This window comes from Plectropomus leopardus, chromosome 12 (genome assembly GCF_026936395.1).
Source record: "Plectropomus leopardus strain MGB_pleo_1.0 chromosome 12, ASM2693639v1, whole genome shotgun sequence".
Taxonomy (NCBI): domain Eukaryota; kingdom Metazoa; phylum Chordata; class Actinopteri; order Perciformes; family Serranidae; genus Plectropomus; species Plectropomus leopardus.
The window spans coordinates 27,153,879-27,176,495 of NC_142187.1; the positions used below are offsets into that span (position 1 = coordinate 27,153,879).

Here is a 22,617-nt window from a genome sequence, read left to right on the forward strand (position 1 = left end):
CAATGAATTTGGATTAAATGTTAAAGAGCACCCAGGTGAATCTTCAGAGTATATGTGTGTATTTCAGAACTGAGAACATTACAACAGACTAAAGCTAATTTAGGTATTTTTAAAACAACAACAACAACAAAAAAACACCCTGTGGGTCCACGAAAATCCAAAATTTAAACTTGATGACATCACAGGTTTGAGGCTTATGCCATAGACTCAAAATATTGATTGAAGTTTTCAAGGTTAAAAAAAAACATTCTGGTTTTCCTAATTTAGGTGGTGTTTCCCTTTAAATAGAGGGGCTGCATTCAAGTGTTATAGTTTTGGGTAATAATTCCTACATATATTTAGGCGTTTATTCTAAAATATGCTCATGTGTATCAAAAATAACATAAGAGCATTTCTGGTATCATTAATGTCAGAAAAACAAGATGTTGATGAAAACATCAGGAAGTGAAACTGTTTATCAACAGGGACAAAAGCTTACCTCTCCATTGAGGAAACAGTAAAGGACGGCTACAACAAAGCCCTGAGGATGAGAAAAATGACAATAAATTAGAGAAAAACAGCACGAGACTGAAATACGTTTGTTGTTTTTAAAAATAGCTGCATCAAATGACTTCAGCGTAATCAGCAGAGCCTGTAGACATATGAGTCTGACAGTGGGGACAGATACACTCAGCCATCTCTGTTAAAAGATAAATAAAATGATGTTGACCGACAGTGTTTTAAATATTGCAGCTTCACTATTGAGGACTTGTAATGTGTCATTAATAAACTGTATGACATGTCTGCCTGTCTATGACTTCTTCTATAAAACTATGTCCAAGATTTGTTTATCATTTCCTTTTGTTGCAGAAGTGGCATTATTTAATTCAAGTAAACTGGCAAAAATAAAGGGTGCTAAATTGTAGGATTGCATGGCTTATGCTGATATGTTTTTATTTTTTGGCATGAGACTGATTAGGCAGATATTGCATAAATGTTTGTAGATTTGGGATTTATGTGGTGTTTATGCATATCAAAAATGAAAGCAAATTGTTCAGGACTACAATTTAAGAGAAACTGTGTTTTAATTTGCAAATAAATAACAAATTAATAATTTTGTCAATAAAATATGAGAAAAGAGTTAAAAAGTCTTATCATAGTTTCCCAAAAGTGACTCAAATGGCTATTTTTTTCCAACCATGAGTCAAAAACTTGAAGGAATAAGACAGAGAAAAGCAACATATCCTCACATTTGAGAGGTTGGAGCGAGTAAATGTTTCACTTTTTCACTTTGATCATTTGGCCTTTGTTTTGTTCTGTCATGAGATACAATATCCTTAATTTCACATGTAGTCCATAGTTTTATGAATGTAGTTTTCTTATTGTCTTGTTATACCTTTTTACAGTAGTAGCAGTTTGAATCATTATCACTGAATTTGTTGTCTAATACTGTTTCACACTCGCTTCCAGGAAAAACTCCAAATGCCAACTGCTGTCCTCCAACTTGTATTACCTCCGCCAAGAATGTTATGTTTTCTTTTTGGTTTGTGTGTTTGTCAGCTTGGTTTTGAGAAAAAAAAAACCAAAAAAAAAAAAACCGGAAAAACTGGCCAAGTTTTCATAAAACTTTGTGGAAGGCTGTAGCACAGGCGAAGGAAGAATCCAAGCGATCCAAATCACAAGGCGGATACATAAAATAAAATCTTTCACTTTCTTTAACATTGTAAGACAGGGCATTTGGCCTTGGCGTAGTGAATATAATACATCCAAACATTTAATGGATGATAGTAAAGTGTAACAGTGAAAAACATAGCCAAATGTGGAAACACGATGACAACACATTAAAATCTACATTTACATGGACCCGTAATAAGCGGGGCTAACCTACACATGTAGTTGCTCAAACTTCATACAGAAAAAGATTGTAAGGAAGCACTCTTTGACAACAGTTTCATGAGAGAACAGGTACAATTGTAACAACATGTGTGTTTATATAAAGTAATTAAACCATACTGGTTTGTGTTACAAGTTGTTTTTTTAACACAAATTTAAATTTGACTCAAGTAAAAATTATTTCCCTGTTAACATACAGTTTTGTGTAACAACAGTGTTATTTTAGTCTAAGCATTTGGTACTGGAACATATGCAAATACTAATTAAGTGTTTCCATGAATGTATATGTAATATTTCCAGTTTAGAAGTACATATAATAAATGCACAGCTGAGATGATGAGGCAAAACCACATTTTGAGATCATCCTTAAAGTTTTGGGAGTATATTTTCACATATATATTGGTTTTGCTTGCAGAGTTGTGCATTATAGAAGACTGGACTATTGGCCTTGGAGGTCTGCGCTCTCTCAGTGCCTTTCTAGTTGGTGGTGTGTTTAGTTTGCTGCACAGCTGTGGAAAGTGAGTGATTATAGGTTTGAATATCACATCACTCTCCCAAAGAGTGTCTTTGTATATTGTATAGTCAGATGATTTATTATGACATCATGTTCTCTCATTCGTCATCTGGTATTTCAAACCGGATGTTAGAGCTGTAAAAGTGTACCTGAAAGGATCCCAGTCCCAGTTCAAAGACCAGTCTCTCCCTCTTGCTGACATCTTCAGGTGAGAAGGCGAACACAGTGTAGTGAATACCAAACAGAGGGATGAGCAGGAGGGTGGAGCGCGCCAGACGCCTACACACAGACACAGACACAGACACAGACACACACACACACAGAGTTTAATAGGATTGAAGCGAAAGTCAAACACAACTACTGGTGGTGGTCAGTTGGACGTGATGCAAGAACAGAGCTACTGATGCAATGTTATGAAACAGTTTCTGTTGTAAACTAATCATTCGCACACAGGTTTAAATTTTTTGTGAGGTCAAAAAAGAAAATATCTCTTCAAGCTCAATTAAGACATAAATGCTGATTAAAGTGCAGGCTCAGTCACAATTTTATGATTATTTTTAGTGTTCACATTTAAGTAGAATTTGGGAAATGTCTATATATTTTTTTTCTTATTGCCAACAAATTCCATGAAAATACCAAAACCAACAATGAACTGATCCAAAAACAATTTTCCTTGTAGCCAAAGCCCGATATGTTGAATTCTTCTTTGTAATAGAGCTCCATTGTTATCCAAAAATGATTAAAACACATTAATTAGCCACACTGTTGCACTGGGAGACATGTTCCTCAATCACACTGAACCTGGGCACTGTGGTTTATTTTGAGTCAATACTATTCACTCACCACTGCACCAAATACATATGTATTAATTTGCTGCTGAAAATAGTTCTCACAAAATGCACAATTAACTCCATTTTTAAATATCTACAACTTCAATGAAAACAAACAGACACGCAGATGACATGGGGGAAGCCATGTTGAGTAAATACTGTACATTGTTGGTTTTGGCCTTCTATGGGATTTGTTGACAATAGGAATAAGAATACAGAATAACCACAGCCTTATCCTTATCCTTTAAATCTGTGGTTAGATTTTGTGTACTAATCCATTTTTAGTTAAAAATCATTGAAGATCGAGACTGAGAAATTCAAGATTGTCTGAAATGTGGTCATATCTCTGCTGCAGTACAACATTATGTCTGACATACGCATAATGAATGGAAATACATCGAAACACACAACATATTACACCTTGGAATCATGTAGGGTACAAATATGGAAAACAGTATTTTCACAATGCAGTTCAGTGACACCCAGGGGTCCTTAAGGAGCAGAATAAAGCCAATACACTTAAAACTCTGACATTGTAAGTGTATATTGTGTAACAGCTTGTGTTGCGTGTGTGTGTATGTATGTGTGTGTGAGAATGCATTTGGGAATTCAGATCATTAAATAAACTTTAAAAACCCCTGGTGTAAAACACATACAGACACATACACATGCAGTCGACAGGAGGCAGACACACACAAACATGTGTGTCAGCGGACAAAGACACGCACACACACACTTACAGTGTGATGGTGGATAACTCTGACATCCTGCACGAATGCTGAACAGCCTGTGTGGGCTCACTGAAGCATTTCTGAGCACAGCTGCTACACAGCACAAAGACAACACAACAATACAACAAAGACAATGTCTTTAGGGACACAGACTCACACACACACACACACACACACACACACACACACACACACACACACACACACACACACACACACACACACACACACACACACACACACACACACACACACACACACACTTGGTCACGAACGCACAGGTCTAAGCAACAGATGAGAATGACATTATCTGCCGAGCCTCCAAAGATGCTGTCCTGTGGGACCACAACTGTGGTGATGTCTGGCTATTGTACGACTCCATAATGAGGCTCAAGCTTCATGCCAACAGGTACTACAAATAAATATATATTCTGAAAAGTGTCTGAGAGGAGGTTTAATGCTAAAAACTTAAAAATAAGATTATTATGGGTGCACTACAATAAATTCATAAATGCATGGCTCCTCTATGAAAATGTTAAGTTAGTATTAGATAGTGTATTTAAAGGGACAAGGATGATATATATATATGTATATATATCTATGTATGCAGTGGTAATAAAGGCCAGAGTAACTGCACATTTTCATCTTGTGTCCAGGGTGTCATATAATTTTCGATTAAAGGAAAAAGCTGTTGTTATTTTGTATTTTTATTATCATCAACAAAATCCCATGAAAATACCAGAAAAAAAAAAAAAAACAACAATGGGTAAGTTCCTCTCTCAAAAGAATGCTGCAGGAATGAATCCTTAAACCTGTAAATGTGTTAGTGTCTCAGCATTCACACTTCCCTGGTCTGGAAGTCAGAGGTTTTTTTTTTATTGGGTTTTTAGTTAGTCTGAAATAAGGTCTGTGGTCAACACTAGGTTAAGAGACTTTCCCATTTTGTTCTACGACATAAAAAACATCAATACCCCACTTCTGAATAAATGAGAACATCATTGTGCCAAACACGGCTTTACAGCCTTGTTGTACCAGGGATGTTAAGTCACACGGCCTCAAAAAAGAGGACAATTTTGACTTTGCTAGGGACTATTTTCAGCTGAGGATTAATACATATTTGATGCTCTGTGGAGTATTTATTGGAGTGGAGTTTTTTTTATTTTCAATAGTTATGTATTATATTATTACTTTATGGAGCTCTACGGCAGACATGATTCAATTATATCAGGCTTAAGTCCTAGGACCCAAACTTCAAGTTATGAATCCTAAACAAGTCATAATATGCTCTTCACTGACTGTAATAAGGTAATTATATATTACATTTTCAAACTATATTACTATAATACTTTTTAAAAATTGTACTTATTTGCTTATTTTTTGCTATGTTGTTATTTCTTCGTCTGTAACTTTTGACTCACACATTTGCATCCACCACATTTGCACCAACGTCAGTGAGAATGAACAGCATTAATGTTAGTTGATTTAGCAAATGAAATAAAATGAACTGATTAGTGGCACGCTTTTTATATAACATGGGGGAAGGTATCAGGTATTTCCAAGTCAAAAGTCTTGAGTTCAAGTGAAGTCCTGAGTCATTGTACAGTTGCATGTCTCCTCTGACTCTGTGACTTCGATCTGACTCGAGTCCAAGTCATTTAAATTAATTTCACGCCTCTGTTTGTTAGTAGGATAAATTAATTGTTGGGTTTCAGTGTTCTCATGGGAGTTGTTGATAATAAGAAATATGTAAACTATTTCCAGCTGTTTCCTTTCAGCAAAGGAAAATCACATCTTTTTGGGCTGCTGGGTTGTTTTGGGGCAAAGAGAATTTTAAAATCATATTGATTCACTTCATCAATTTCTAATGTATGACACACAGATTTTTCTCTGACGACGTACACACTGGCATTAGCGAAACTTCCGTATTGTAACTTACAGGTAAATACTTGACTCGTTCCCTCCGATGTCGGGGGACTGCAGCTTCTGGACCAGGATGATGATTATTCCAATGAAGAGGACAAAATTGATCTGAAAGAAAACCAATCAAATAAACACACAAATAACATAAATCTTTATGAGATGTCACAAATTATATTCCAGTCATTATAGAATAAACTGCACATGTGTTAAAAAGAAAAAGAAAAAAAAAGAGAGAGAGACAGAAACTGAATGAATACATCTGTCATACCATAATAGAGGCCACAACTGGTCCTTTGATCACCCACCAGAGGGCAGTGTTCTCATTTGTATCCCAGCATCTGGAGGAGAAGAACAATAATCCTTCAACATGCTCTCCGTCACTCTCTCTCAACACTTAACAACATGTCAGGCATGAGGCTTTTTGCAGAATAAGAAGGGTGGAGGGGAGGGTCAGAGGGAAGAGGGGGATTTAAAGAGGAAAAGGACTAAAATGATAATTTTACCTGTTTGGAAAAATCTATCCAATAATTCTAAATGATGTTTGCTTTCGCTCACATATTACATTATATATTGTGTATAAGAAATGATAAAAGATAAAAATGAGCTAACACCTTGTTAAACATCTACTTGAACCCTCTTAAAGGTTCAGTTTGAATGCTGAAACACTGATAACTTTTTAATATACAAACCACATTGTCAGCATACACAAATGTATTACTGATGTTAACAATGAACAGTTATTTTCCTTATCTATACTTTCCGAATTCTGGCAATTGCATATGCCCTCTTCATTTTTAATTGTATAAATGCCAAAATACACTTGAAGAAGTTCTTAAAGGTCCTAATTTTATCAGTTCATACTTGAATTTGGGGTCTCTAATAAACGTGTTTATATGCTTTAATGTTCAAAAAACACATTATCATCCTCATACTGTCTGCCTGAGTATACCTGTGTGCACCACCTGTCTCCTTTTTAGCACCTGTATCTTTAAGCCCTCCTCCCCCCAAAAAACCCCAGTCTGCTCCGATTGGTCAGTGTTTCTGGGTCTGTCACATCTGCACTCTTGGTGTCTTTGCACCATCACTGCAGCCGAGTAATGACAGTAACAGTCTTGTGTCTGTGTGTATGTGTCTGTGTGTACATGCGTAATACACAAATTTGCGTTCGGGACTATACAATATCTCGTGTGATGATAACTGTATATGACCGCGATGTGTTTGTAGAAGGTACCTTACGCATAATAAAGTCACAAAGTTTGATTTCTTGAAGAAACAAGGATTATGTTACCTACTAAAAATTAAATGTGCTGCATTCAAACTGTGCTCACTCAATAACAAAAAAAAGTTCATGAAAGTCCTGATGGCTCATTTTAAAGGCACAATTTCTAAATACAGATGGTGTGCATTTCTTTCTTCTGCTTTTAGAATATTTATATGTTAAGTATACTTCACATTAAAAAAAAAAATTAGAATCTAATGTTTTACAACATGGGACAAACAAAAATTTCAAATTTTTGGGTGTGATTCTCAGCCCGGACCTGCTTTGCTCTGATACAAAAGGTTTTTAGGTGCTTTATACACTATGAACATGGCCAACAGTCAACATGCATTCCTTCCTTTTTCTTACACTAAATCCAATATTGAAAGAGGAGTTTTACCCAGTGTCGTGAAAGTGGAGCCTCAGAACTGCCCAGACAGTGACGCAGATGGTGGGAGTTCCTGTAATAACAGTAATCATTAATACAATGGAAAAAATGTGGTACATTTAGAATAATAATACTTAGTCATTTGTTTGAACACACTGAGAAATGCAAATACATAGCAACAGCTTCAAATTTTAGTGGCTCTAAGCCTGAATTTACATCATTCATTTCTGTAAAGATCAGATCAAAGATCACTCTTACAATGCATTTCCTAAAATGTTTGTCTCAAGTGCTGCCTCTATAGCTGTATTGATTATCATGGTGTTAAAAGAACATTTATTGGAAAGTTTGCCTGAAGTCTTAAAGATCTTGGTAAATAAATAGACAAACAACTGTTTTAACAAGATAAATTTGTAGCTATATATCAGGCTCATTAAACGGGCAGCCAACAACGGCCCGCTGATTATTTCAGTTAACAAAAACATACAATTTCAAACCTTAACAATTAAAAGAAAAAATCATGTAAATCCTGACCAAATTACCACAATAAATCCTTCAAACCAGCAGAGCAGTCTTGTGCTGTCAGGAACAGCCAATCACAACATTCATTATTGATAACAAAAGCTCTCCTTTGCATGCTGCTCTTGTTGCAGCTTGTTTATGATTAGGCTACTTTTCCAGTGTGTGAGGTGTAGAGTGTACATTCATAACGACAGTAATAATTCAGGGAAATGTCCGGCCCCTGGGCCCTTAGCTTTCTGAAAACTTGGCCCCCTGAATAATATAGTTAAATATCCTTCCAATAGATAAAGGGTAGCTCTGTCTCCTTGAAATTATGTTTTTTTGTTTTTTTCATTTTTCCATGCCTTACCTTAGAACCACTGTAACGAATCATGATTTCCCCCCAGGAATCAATAAAGTATTTCTGATTCTGATTCTAAAATGTTGCTCATTTATGTATCTGTCAAGTTGCAAATATGTTGATACTGAACATGTCATCAAAATGTTGACTAAAAATGTATTTTAGCTGTTTTCAGCCAAAATGGCAACCTTGCGATACAATATCCAGTTTCTTTTCCTAATTTTAACCAAAGTGCTTTTGTTGCGTAAATGTAAGACAGGAGTCTGAACATGAACCTGAAGTTTTGGTGTTAAGGATCTGCACTCTGTATGCTCGCTACCCTCTCTGATCACATCTTTCCTTCACCGTGTAGGCTACACGGTACGGTACATGAATGTAGTGTTTTATCACCAAAAAGAAATGTCTGAGCATTTTCCAGGCAGCGATTATTTTTTCCACAGCAACATAATTAAGAAAGCAGTGTAGTAACATACTAACGTAATTTCTAGGAGACAGGATTGTGATAAGAATCCAGAGTTTCTATGTTATTCAAAATACAACAGTATTCACCATTTCAAAGCAATTAGGAAAAAAGTACTCAAAAAATGTACAAGCAAATTAACTTTTTAAAGTTAAAACTGTACAAAAGGAAATATACCACCACTAATGATAACGACTCAGGACTGGACACTTACCCCATCCTACGATTGTGTACCAGTAGAAGTAGCGTCTTTCTGGAAAGAAAGTCTCCACCAGCAGAGTGAAGAGATACAGACCCTCAATGAAGAGCCAGAAATAGTTGGACATGACGCAGTAATGGAAGAAAATCATCACTGCTTTACACGCCACCTGCACAAGGGAAACATGGAGGGAAGGAAATGTATTTTATCAGTGAATTCACTTCTGTACAGCTGAGAGTATTTGAGGCAGCCTAAATTTATTATCATCTCACTTGGGGACTGTTTATTATTTATAAGGTGGAGTGGGTGGTGTATTAGGTATTAGGGAGGGACTTGTGTTTTTCAATGGGCTTAAAGGGGTATATAAATTTACATAGTAATATTCTATGTTTATTTTAAATACCCTCTTTATCTCTAATGCCACTGATGGGTTTGAAAAGCATGTTTTCTTTTTTAAAAAATGCCTAAATAACACAATTTATTCCAACCAGAAACTGTGAAAACATAAATCATAGCTGGATTTTCAAATTTCTGAGTCTTTGCACACATTACACATGGCAAACACTTCATCATCAATCATCAAAATCACTTTAGACTACCTGCAAATTAAAAATTTTTGCCTAAAATAAATAATTTGAAGTAACAACATTCTATGAAAGTGCATACACAGCTTGTGTGATGCAATTTGTAAGGAGTATAAGCAGTTTGTTACAAAATTAGCTGTTTGTTTTGGTGATACCTTCCTCCAAACTGTTTGCTCCAATACATATATTTCACATATATTTCACTCCAATACATATATTTGGAGTGAGTATTCAAAAAAAAAGGGAAAAAAAGTTTATTGGTGGAGGGAGGGTCATGCATTTCCCCCAGTCACTCAGGAAGACTCAAGAAAATAAATATTTGCAGCTCCTGGGAGGGTTATAAAAAAAGAGAGACGAAGTCACACCACAGCCTTCTCCTCTGATTGTACAGTCCTTTAGAAGCCAGTGACACAATATCATATTCAAGCACCTAAAAAGATGCAAGGCATCATCAGATATTTGCCAGAGCTTCACATTTTTATTTGACTATGTTCCCGAGGTGTAGGTGGTTGTTTAATCTTCAGTAAAAGCATCTTGTTGCAGCTTTAACAAGTAAAATCCATGTTTAAATCATCAGCCTTTCTTTTAAAAGCTAAAGACAATAAATGTCAGAGTGACAAACGTCCTTAATTCCCGTAAATCACAGTGTAAACAGAGATCGTTGTCGCTTAGGTGACAGTTTTGCAACACGGTGCACAACACTGCAATTACCCTCAAAATGTAGCATTTAGCAACCATGTGTGGATTAAAAATGTTTTCACAGCCGGCAGTAGAGACCCACCAACATGTCAGGTGGACTGTTATCTAATGACATCACGTTAATGAAAGAGTGCATATTCTGAGCGGAGTCAACCAATTACAGCACGATGCCACGATGGCGACCTATGATCACCATAGTGACAACGGTAAAGCAGCGGGTTTGTAAAAAAGGCCAAAGTAACCATTGATATGTTAATGAGTGTCTAGTAGAAGATTTCCACCGGCCTTGCTGGAGCCATTAGCGTACCTAATTAGGTTTATTTATCATGCCTGCTTAACAGCATTGAGCAATGTGTTGTTACCAGACAAAGGCTAAGAGCTTGTTCTGCATTTGTAATCAGGGAGTATTAGTCATCTAATAGCGTGTTTGCTTTTTGTAAAAATTTGCATGTGATTGAAGTTCCTTCAAAGGTGCGTATCAAACAGGAGAAGTGTTTCAACTCCTCTGTCTGTGAAGCTCTCGTTGTATCTTAAACAGAACAGGCTTGATCACATTTTACACGCATGCTTTCCCTTTGAAAATGAGTGGCTGCAATTCGATGAAATCCTTTAATTATGTTGTCTGGAACCGATTAATCTTGAAAACATTTTTGCAACTGCCAATACTCTGCAAACTTCTTATACTGACTGTAAACCTGGCAGCGATCCGACTAGAGATCATTTAGAATAATAAAGGCCTCATTTTGCAATTATCTGCTTCAAATTTAAATTAATGAAATAATTAGCCTCCTGAATCGACAATTCTTCTTTTCCATTATTAACCACACGTGCCTTCACTGTTGTTTTGTTTCCAGTGGATGAAAACCTTATAAGGTTGTAATTTGTCACAGATAATGTGTGTGTTATGGCTTCTGAATGACCACACAGTATATGAGGTTGTTGTTACTGACCGTGTGTTCGAAGCAGTGGTCCTCCTCAGCGTACAGCACACCATCCTTGATGAAGACTGAGATGGCTCTCAGGATGAAGGACACAAACAGGTTCATGTGGATGAAGTTTCTGGTGCAGTGGAGCTTCCTAGAGAAAAGAGACAGCAATCAAATTTATTATATCTTATCTTGTGTTCACTTTTAAAAATTTATCAAAGCAAATTTATTTATGGATTTTATTCAATAATAATGTGAATTTGTCTCTCTTTGCTGTCACTTTGAGTTTTCTTGTGAATATTTTATGTCTCTTTGTGGTCATTTTGAGTCTCTTCTGGTTCGTACGTGTTAATTTGATATTTGACGTTTTGTAAGTGAAGCCCTGGAGGGACCCCTGACACTTTAGGCCCTTGGGCCTGTTTCCAGTAGGTCCATTCAGTAATCCATCCATGACTCTTATGTAACACCACGTAATATAACACCATGTGACATCTGTCACCAGCACAGTATGCTGTACATAACTCAACTGACATTTGGTTTCACACATGACACAAACAGCACTCTCCAGGGCGAAAGTCCAGAGTTTGTTTGTTTTTAGCACACAGCAAACATCTTTATATGTAGAGGTGAACGCCAGAAGAGCACTGACCAACTTATTGATTGTTTTCATTCTCAATTAGTCCGTTGCCTTATTTTCTCAAGTAAATGATTAATTGTCTGATTTAGGAAATGTGAAAAAAAGGTTTACGAAAACCCATCAAAGTCCATCAAAATACTGATAGTTACACTTTTAAATTACTTATTTTGTTCAAAACCAAAGATAAATAGTATAGTATCACATGACAAAAACATCCTTAAAATTTAGAAGCTGGAACTTAAAATATTTGGCAAGTTTGCTTGAAAAATTATAAATGATTACCAAAAATGTTTTAGCCCTATTGCAGATTCATTATTACAAACTAGTAAAGTATTTTGAGGACTTTTGCCGTAGTGCTGTAAAATCACAGGCACAGATTTTTGGAGACACACAGGAGACATGTTCCCCTCAATATTTAGATCATGTGCATTTCGTCCCACCAATGCAAACATTAGCACAGGATTTTAATTTTGATGAAAATGAGGACATTCCCATCCAGATTGATTGATTGAGAAAATCACCAGAATGCAGAAAATTGTGCTTGATGCTCTAAATTTCCTGTAGGACCCCAAACCGTCTTCATATGTGTCCCTCCAAATATTGATATTAAACCTACCTATATGTAAAAACAAAAGGCTAATTTTCATGGATTTTTTAACCCTGTTACTGTTTTTTTCACTCTTACTTCCATTCGGACTGAATTTGATTTGAAGTTTATGGATTCAGATGGTTAAACAAGCTTTAATGAGAAACGTGACTTTGCAATGCTCACCTGAATCTGCAGAGGATGACCATGGCTGTCGTCAAAGACACCAGCGACGTGCTGTAGCCGACTGTGTACAGGGCCTTCACTGAGGCGTAGTACGTATGCACCAAGTCATCTGTCTGATGTTGGAGACAGCAGGTTAGTCAAGTGTTTCTGTGAAAAGCGGAATATGAAATTTAGACGAGGTAAAAGAGGTCGTACAAGTTTGGTGCTGTTGTCATAGAATAAGCAGACGTCCACGTAGTGTGGGTAAGGTTCAGACCAGCCGTCCTCGGTGCAGTTTCGACTGACCTTCCCCATCTCTGTAAGGAAAAAAACACGCCTCAGGCTAAGCTGCACTGAATGTTATTAATTTTTAAACACAGATGAGATCAAATGAGAGACATAATCTCCTCGTTCAGCTCACCGTCCTCGGGGTCCATGAGGTCGTTGAATAGCTCCGGACAGTTGACCACCACGACTTCGCCGACGCTTGCCGCCTGCCAGCAAGTCAGGTTATCCCACATCCATGGACAAACTGAGAGAAACACAAACACAAACACAACAGGGTCAGTGTGGAGTTCCTGTCAGTCGATCTCTTGTGGTAAAAGTGATGAAATGATTCTCACACTAATAGTACTGAATGAATTTGACTGAATTAAATGGCGAGGTAATAAAGATACTGAGCATTTTCATGACACCCACATGCATAAAACTATTGCAAACGTTGTCAACATGGAGACAGCTTTCAAATCTCATTATCTCTCTTGATGTAAGAATATCTCTTTTCTCGCATTTTAACACTTTATTTTAGGTAGCCTGAGTTTATACTTATCAATCACCAAGTTTCAGTGTCACTCATCAGAGGTTTTTCAATAAAAATCAACAAACTGTAAAAGTGAGGGGGACATGGAGAGGATTTTAAAGTTGGGGTGTTTGAAATAACACCCCCAGCTGAAGAGATAGTAACTATGAGAACAGTAAGACTGAACCTCAAAGTTGCAGTCCAGACAGTTAAACAATGAGCTGAATCTCACAATCAAGCTCCATAAAGCCGGGGGAGCTACTGATCTGGGACGGAGCCAGATGTTGTAAACGTTTGGGGCTCAGCCCAAAGCCCTGGGCATGTTCCCCTAAGGCGATTTTTTACCCCATCACGGCAGCTATATGCACTATTTCTAAAGCCGTTTGAGCTGAAAGAATGCCTTAAAACTGCACATAATTTAGGAAAGACATGATAGTTGCCAAGGCTAAAAATCATCCTGTTGAGCCCCCATCTTATTTTGTATCTAACTGTTCACTGTTTTCATCTTTCTAAAAGCATGACACAACAAATATTGAGGAAGACTAATTTCCAGTTTTGCCACCTAAAAAACGATCAAAATAAACTGTCTGGTGTTCCTCTGTGTTTGGACATGTTTTCACAGACAAAATTGAAAAAAAATTCTGCTATACGAAAAAGGAGGAAAAAGTCTGTGGACATTACACAACATATAACACAAACACAACTGTATAGTAATTATGAAGTTAATTAATGGCAACCTTTTATTGTTTCTAGTAGTTTGTGATGTCATATTCACTTCAAATACTTCTAACTATGTACACTGTTGATGCACCAAAGGGAGAGATGAAACGTGGGAGAAAATGAAGAATTGAATTTGCTGTTATGTTACATTTTAAGGACGGTTAGCCACGGAAGCTAATTGTAACAATTCATTTCAGAAAACAAAATTCCTTGACTTTCTGAAACCTAGGATTTAGGATTTTTGTAATTCCAAGACGTTTCCAGGTTTGAATTACTATTTTTTAGATACATGACACAGGTCGGGTAGAAATTGGACATAAATAGAATTACAAACGAAAAAAGTGCCAAAATATGTCTATTTCCTTATTTTTACCCATTTTTTTATGCATGACTGCAGCATGGTAATAGATGAATTTCTGGACATCACAAATGAATAAATAAACTTCAAACATCACAATTTAGACTCTTAGACAGCTTTTTAAGTTAACCAAAAGCAAAACCATAACAATTTATGTTTTTTGGTAATTATTTTGCGTATTATGCTAATTATGCAAATTGCTCAACATGCAACTCTTAGCAGCCAGGTTGGGTTTTATCCATTAGGCCTGTAGGCCTAGATGACATTTTCAATCATAAAAGTTCATAAACAACAGTAAACAACAGTACTGGGTCCAAGAAATTTCCAGTAGAATAATCTTGAAACTTGATTATGTCATACTATGCTGGATTGTATTTCACATAAATAATTTTTAGCTGACAAATCTGCCACATTTGAATCCATGACATAATAATCTGGGCTGCTCTCACTGCAGGATCAAAGCTGTTCAGAAGGCATTCAGGGCTGGAGACCAAGAACCAGTTTTTACCTTCTCATCTTAACTTGAACCACCTGCTCTAATATAAGACAAATGCAAAGCTTTAAGAAAGGCAAAATAATTGTTGCTGCTGACATCATTAATCTATGCTCACATACCAACATCTATGAGAGCACCAACCTTATCAGAACATCATTTACTGCTGAACTGTTTTACCTATTTCATCAGGAGTGTCCAAATCTTCAATTTGACCTGATGATGCAAACCTGTTGTCACTATCACTGATGGAGCAGCTGATCTACCACAACACCAACAAGAATACTCTGAAAACAACATAGTGTACACACAATGACTCTGAGCAGTTTGTGTCCCTGAGGAGTAACAATTAAATTTCACATAGTTTTAAGATTATGTTCAATTGGTTTAACCTGCTAGATTAACCAAAACACACACACACACAGAACAGTTCATTTGGGAGTTTTGTTGTTTTCATTGAGCTGAAAAAAGGGATGAGTGCAAAGATCCTTGCTAAATACCCTTGTGTTAATCAGCAGTTACTCTTATGCTGCAGTATTTGGCAGCAGTGATAGTCTCCATATTACTGAGCATGCTGTAAGTTGTTTAGCAGACTGTTTAACCTCCTTACTAATTAAATTTCAACACTGAAACGGCTTCCAGAAGAATATCATCTCCAGCATATATATATATATATATATATATATATATATATATATATATACATATTTCCTTGTTTGTTTTAGTTTTTTTTTTTTACTTGTTTTGTGGTTAAAAGTAATTTCCTGTTTTTGTTATCCTATTTTTCTTTCTTCTTTCTTTTTCTTCATTACATTTCAGGTCATTTCTCATCACCTTTCACTTATTTTTTGCAATTTGCGGAGCATTTCATGCCAAAATGCTGATTGCCTTTTTTGCTTTTGAAAGAAATCAAATCAATTTGCTGCAATTTCAAAGGTTTCAATACTTAGAGGCATCTAAAAGGCAAAAGAAAAAGTGATGTCGATAAAGGTTTTAAAGAGTTAAACTATATATCCTTAAATGTTTCAGTTACTGCTGAAAATGACAGCAGAAATAAACAAGTTTGCAAATTTCACGGATCTCAGCAGTTAAAATCAATTGCCAGCTGTCCACCCATACGTGACTGTTAATGTTAGCGTCATGTCACGCTGATTCTGTTTTGTTTTTGTCTTCTATTCATCAGCGTCAATCATAATGTTACTCACCATCACTTACAGATCTCACATCCTGTATTTTTTCAGTCCTGCCATCTTTCCTTTGATTTCTCCATCTTTCTTTGTTTCTTTCTGTCTTTCTTTCTGTCCTTTATCTTCAGTACCTCTTCGTCCCTTTCCTCTCTATTCCCCCATCTCTCCAGGTTAACCATTCTGTTTATGCTCGGCTGGTTTAATAGAGTCGCAGAGTCAGGTACAGATCTGATTGTATGTGTGTTCGCTCTCATACATTTTGAGGGTGTTTTTGAGCTTGCTGTGCATCTGTGTGTTCCTGAACATGCATGTGTGTGCATGTGTTTGCAGACCTTTCTCTATATTCTGCTTGGCTCTCTAATCTGTTTTGGTTCTGTCTGGTGAGCCGGACACAAAGCCAATTACCTTTTAAAGGGCAAATCGGAGCCAAATGAGCCGCACTGAGCTACAGAGGTAACCGGCTTAATAAAGCACTCTGTCTGCATCACTGGCTATCTCACACAGGATCCCACAGTAAGCTCAATCTTCACCGGGCTACAAAGATACATCGTATAGCATCTATACACATACTGCACATGCATAGACACAAACACAGGCATGTTTTTTTTTTAGTTCTCTTTAAAGCTGATCTAATCAGACAACTGGATGAGATTTGTCATTGTTTGCTGTGTAAGTGCAAGAGAAGCAGAATACGGATGAGAGCCGATTTCTCCTCATTCATATTGTTTAATAAACACTGGTCTGAACGGAAAAACATGTCATAGAAAGATCTGCATCTAAATGTAATGAAGTTGCTTTTATTAGAATCTTACAAATAGCTTAAGAAGGACAGAACAAGCTACAAAATGTATGCAGTGTCTTTGTCTATGTCCAACCATTCCTACGACAAATTTTTATGGATCTCACTGTGTGCTGTGATTGGCTCATGGATCATGGATAGGGCCAATACTAGCCAATTTCAGATATTCTCTGAGAATAAACATGATAAACTTATGAGATAAATCTCACAAATGTACTACCAGAAAGTCACATAGTACAAAACGCTCCACAGTCAATGGAAAAATAAGACATGATGGATGAATGCCAAGCAAAGGACTTTTGCCCTGAAGACTGGGGTTTGAGTCCCAGATAAGTCATCACTGGTTTATTAATTTTAGACTTAGCTTTTTTTCCCACTTTTTAGTACAAAGCTGCCGAATCCACACTGGACAGACCGGTTTGGGTTAACATCATATTTAGAAGTTGACACTCAGGATATCCAACCTGGGTGCAAATAGCATTGTTGGCTACACACACCTGGGTGCTAATAGCAACAGCCTAAGTTTTAAGTGGGACTGCAAATCCTCTCATTACTATCTCTGTTAATTAGTTTCCTGATTAGTTGCTTTGTCTATAAAATATCAGTGAATAGTGGAAAAAAAACTTCCTACAAGCCAAGAAGATAAAAAATAAATGTCTTGTTTGTTTGACCAACAGTCCAAAACACACAAAGATTTTAAATAGAAAATAGTTATAATAATAATAATAATTTTTTAAAAAAAGGAGCAACTTCCAGGGCTGAATAATAAAGCAAATGCATAAGTGCAAAAAACTGCAGTTCCTTAAACAGCCACTTGAGGCTGGCTCCAGAAACAAGGCAGTCTCTGTAGACCCCTATGTAAAAATGCCCAACTTTACAGCAGAAATAAACATGTTTACAGTCTGGTACAAAACATGGCTTCAGTCTATAACTAGTTTCAACAGGCATGACATCTGTATGGGGGTGGTTTTTACATGTTACATGTCTTAGATGTTTTCATTTCATTAAGGCAGCATGCCTGCAGTTATGCACATGAGGGGCGGGGCCTCATGACAGGCTGTTTGTGAGGCATCGCCACAGTATATGAATCAGATCCACCCTTGTTTATCTAGTTTCACCCTCTCATCCAAACATTGTCACCTCTCGCTCCCAAAAACCAAGAGGCCAAACGCCAAACTCAAAGGTTCAGAATGGCTATGTGTTATTTCATACGTCTATATATTAAACGGGGGAAAAAAAAAATTCACATTGGAGAAAGTGCGAAATGGAAAAATTACTTAACATTAATTGATAGTCAAAATCACAGATCAACGTTTTGTTGATGAACTAATAAGTCATTTCTAGATTTAAAACATTTTAAAGAGTATTCAAATATCTTCTTCTGTAGTGTGTAGTCTCATCTAGCTTTAGACAAGCTCTGAACTGAAGATGATTTAGTTATGAAATAATAAACATAGTGCACAGGCCATTTTATGTCATAATTTTATTTTGCACTGCGCCAAATTCAGCTGGATGGTAATTACAAAACCAGACAGCGAATCATAATTTAGCCATTTTTACATGGCCTGCAAATCAATCTAAAGCCAGAGTACTTCAATTAAAAATATATTGGTAAAACAAAAAAAAAAAAAATCAAGCGGATCTTGATAAATCCAGAAAAAAACACATCTGACCAAACTAAAACAAGTATCTCTTTTTCTCCTCTCTTATTTATTGTTTCCCTGGTCTGTTTTTCTCAATCCCTGAGTCTGATTTCTGCAAACCAGGCGTTTTTATTTCCTCTCCAACGATTTGCTGTCAGCAGAAACACAGAATGGTTCCTTTTAAAGGGAAAGGAGGAAACAAGGATCAGTGAAAGGGTTGAGACAGGTCAACACGTGTGGATATATGGTCTAAAAATGCATGGCTCAATACAAAACCATGCTGCAGAAGAGGAGGGGAATAAAATGGTAACAAAATGCTTGACTAAAAGTCATGCACCTTTGCTCTAATCTTCCTGACATGAAAAAGATTTAAAAATACAAAACCTGCATATAAAAACTCATTAAAAAGTGCACAAGCAGTTTGGTGTGCACACAGGAAGGCAGACTGCAGGTCGACCTTTAAGATCTACAGATGAAAAACGAGCTCCTCTCCTCTTCTAACTTGTTATCTTACACGCTAAATCTTTTATGTTTCATGTTTTTTTTCACGGAGCCTCGTTGCTGTCAGTGAAGCCGTGAGTCACAGTGCAGTCTGGGAGATGCAGTCTGTTGGCGACTTTAGAGCAGCGGGAGGCCGGCAGCAGTTGCTAATGAAAACCACAATCCATAGCCAAGAAAATAATTGCTTCCTGGAATCACACACCAAGTTTCCACTGTTTTTTGGAAACGGGAACGTGAGAAATGTGAAAGCAGCTCAGCGTGACATTACAGGCAGACATTTGGTTTGTGATCTGTGTATCACCGGATGGTCGCCTGTTCAGTATAGCGGCCTGTCAAGGTGATGTATTTGCAATATGAACATGATAGAAAACTGCACCAATCTTTCATCCTCACATGTCCCTCTATGACCTTTTCAAACACTGATTGCATAAACTGAAAAATGCCAATTTGTTTGAGTAGTAGTAGTAGTAGTCCTTTTTTTTCCCTTGTTCCCGGAAAGTTAGGAGATGTATGACTTTCATCAGCAGCTCTGTGTTTTCAGAGCAACTGGAGAAAAACAATTTGATCACAGCGGCATAGCCATGAAAACCAATGGCTTCATGTCAAATTATACACACAGGAGGTTGCAAAAATAGACACACACATAAACTCACAGACAAATCCTCACTTACCTAATTCAAGGTCATCGCTGGGGTTGTGCAGCATGATCCTCTCCATGCATTTCTCATGTTCACGCTTGATTATACAATGCTCGGACTCTGAGGCCACCTGGAGAAAATAAACAAAAACACACACAATAAATGTCAACCATAATGATTCACTGCACCATGGAGAATAGTGTTAAAGGCCTTGAAAATATTTCATAACCAGCTTCTTGTTCTTGCCAAAAAGTACGATATAAACACAGTAATATCTGCCAAATTCAAAATTACACTTTTTATGCGACATTAAAGGTTAAATTCTGTATTTTTCAGGCCATGTTTTTGTGTCTAAGTGACTAATGGGGACAACATTTTTTGAAATTGGTCCAGTATTGAGTGAGAGTGCTGCAGAAACAGAAAAGGCTTCAATGTAATGCATTGCATTTGTGCACTTTCAATTTAGGTCCACAAATGTGCTTGTTTTGGCCCATGTTAGAATAATCATTTTAAGTGCTTGAAAACATAAAAAAGATCCCTACATAGACAGACCTTTTCTTAAAGAGGAAGAGAAACAGCCTCCATGTCATTATCGTCAAAACCTACCAGACTCCATTTAAATAAAAAGTTATTTTATCAACATTAAACACACTTTATTCAAAGTTGACAGAAACAAATAAATGTCTCAGAAACCATCTTCAAACAACAACCAACTCTGGTTTGGTTTAAATAAACCCTTAATTTCACCCAGACATGAAAACATGCTGGCAGGCTGATACCATGTGTTTGTCATTTTAGTGGTAAAACATTTTTTTCTTGTTATTCGCCTTGTGATTAACACACTGGTGGATGAGGGAGTTGTAATTGGAGGCTCCAAATTGTGGTTCTGCAGATATTTGCCAGTTTACATCCACTTTTGAGCAATCAAATCGGTACACAACTTTTTCCAAGTTTATCTTAAATTTGTATTTCACCCACATATTCTGCTTCACTTCACAAACACAACATTGCCTGGTTCCAATGTGCAGTCAGAAAAACTATTTACCCAAAGGTAGCAGAGTTACTGCATGTCAACTTATCTATAACTCTCCCTCTCACTCTCTTAAAGCCAATCTCTGTTTTGCACCCATAACTTTCATGCACCCTCCTCCTTCACTCAGTGAACTGATAGGTGTAATATGTCCCAGCCCTCTGAGCCATGGCTGACTCATCGCTCTCGCTCTCTGCCCTCCGTTATGAATTCACTCCAGGCCTCTCTGCCGAGATAAGATGGGGCATCAACAGACTGTGAAGATGTCCCATGATTCACTTCCTTTCTTTACCCTGCTGCACGTGGGCAGAATTTTAAACACTGCGTGAATTACGTGAAACATCATCAGAGCCATCTTTAATCTAGATCCTGGTACGATTCCATTTCCAGACAACAAATACTGGACGCTGGACAGAATCCACGCTAGCCAAACAAACACAAAAAACAGCTATTGAAGGAGCCACTTTTTCATGTCGTCAATAGTGTTTGATATTATTTAATAAAACAGACATTGGCATTGCTTGAAAGTAAAACCTTTTTTTTTAACCGTAGCAAGCACCCATGTTGCTAAGCAGCAGGTAACCAGCGAGGAGCCAATACATATGGTAGACTTCCCAGAAATTAGAAATAATTGGATGCAGGACTAATATCTGTTTGGCACAAGTGCAGATAAGCCTGTATGACAGTATTTATTATTTCAGGTTTTGGTTTTATTTTACTATTATTACACTTGGTTTTTACTGTTTTTTTCAAATTCAACGGCAGAATACACCCTGCATTTACACCTCACTCTACCTCACACACAGACACATTGTTTCTATTCCTGAAGAGAGAGCAGCTGTAGCTGATGTTTGCTGTTTCATGATGGGGTTATGTGTCCAACTATTTCTTGGGCAGCCTCAGACCTAAAGCGCTGCCTCCGTTAAAAGGCACATTATTATAACCTCCTCCAGCGTCGCCTTGTTTGTTGTCAACTGAAACTTTTGATCTGCCCTCTATTGCCACTGGATGCTATTGGATGTATCTATGCCGTCATAAAGGACACATGGAAGTATGAGGACAGTGACATTTACAATGTTTGAAACAGACCAGTCTATTTTGGTACATAAAAGGGGCATAAATCAGCCCTTACTCAGTGAACTCATGTCAGATCCTGAGGGTAGAAGTTTCTCCTGAGCCTCTCAGTGCTGGCCTGGTATATCCGTTACCTTCTTTGTGAACTCAGCAAGGAAAAAATGTAGTTATCTGGGTGAAAATTAATGAAAACCTGCTGAAAAATAATGCACTCAAATTTGATCACAGTCCACGTAACGATGAGCTGGTAACATGACATGGCGAGTGCGCTGACAGGAGTAAAGAATGAAGCGGTGCTGAGTGGTCAATAAGGAGGCAATTTGGGGTGCTGGATGGATAAAAAATGGTGTAAACGGTGTAAACTCTGAGTGAACTTTAACTCATTTTAGTGTACGTCCTCACCATGTTTCTTTTCTAAAGCTAACCTCCATAACTTCACGTTAATTACGCAACTTCACCTCAGGGATGTAATCATGGATATCATCCGTGGGGTGCTAATTTGTTGGATATCATGCAAACCACTGTATGAGTATATGTTGGCTGCTGATATTAAAGGGGGCGGAGAGAGCAGGATCAATTTTCTTATCTCACTCTCCACTAGACAGCAAATAAGCATATTTCCCAAAATGCAAAATTTTAATGATCCAGTCTTAAATAAATTCAAAATGAGCTGGCAGAAATAAGAGGGGACTTAACAAAGAAAGCTTGAATTTACCAAGAGCTGGTGCTTCCCAACTTGGGTCAACT

General features: G+C 37.1%; 1 protein-coding gene across 4 annotated transcripts in view; it reads right to left on the reverse strand.

The window, feature by feature from the left end:
- LOC121951410 (pituitary adenylate cyclase-activating polypeptide type I receptor-like) overlaps nucleotides 1-22,617 on the reverse strand; it is a 39,716-nt gene that overhangs the window by 6,983 nt on the left and 10,116 nt on the right. For 2 of the 4 annotated variants that reach the window (XM_042497722.2, XM_042497723.2), the window contains exons 3-14: nucleotides 19,800-19,896; nucleotides 13,050-13,160; nucleotides 12,845-12,945; nucleotides 12,650-12,762; nucleotides 11,265-11,391; nucleotides 9,047-9,200; nucleotides 7,526-7,586; nucleotides 6,136-6,205; nucleotides 5,884-5,975; nucleotides 3,957-4,040; nucleotides 2,536-2,665; nucleotides 479-520 (exon numbers count right to left, since the gene is read on the reverse strand). In XM_042497722.2, the coding sequence (XP_042353656.1) occupies nucleotides 479-520; nucleotides 2,536-2,665; nucleotides 3,957-4,040; nucleotides 5,884-5,975; nucleotides 6,136-6,205; nucleotides 7,526-7,586; nucleotides 9,047-9,200; nucleotides 11,265-11,391; nucleotides 12,650-12,762; nucleotides 12,845-12,945; nucleotides 13,050-13,160; nucleotides 19,800-19,896 (1,182 nt within the window). The remainder of the gene's footprint in view (nucleotides 1-478; nucleotides 521-2,535; nucleotides 2,666-3,956; nucleotides 4,041-5,883; nucleotides 5,976-6,135; nucleotides 6,206-7,525; nucleotides 7,587-9,046; nucleotides 9,201-11,264; nucleotides 11,392-12,649; nucleotides 12,763-12,844; nucleotides 12,946-13,049; nucleotides 13,161-19,799; nucleotides 19,897-22,617) is intronic. The other 2 variants (XM_042497724.2, XM_042497725.2) reach the window with 1 other exon arrangement.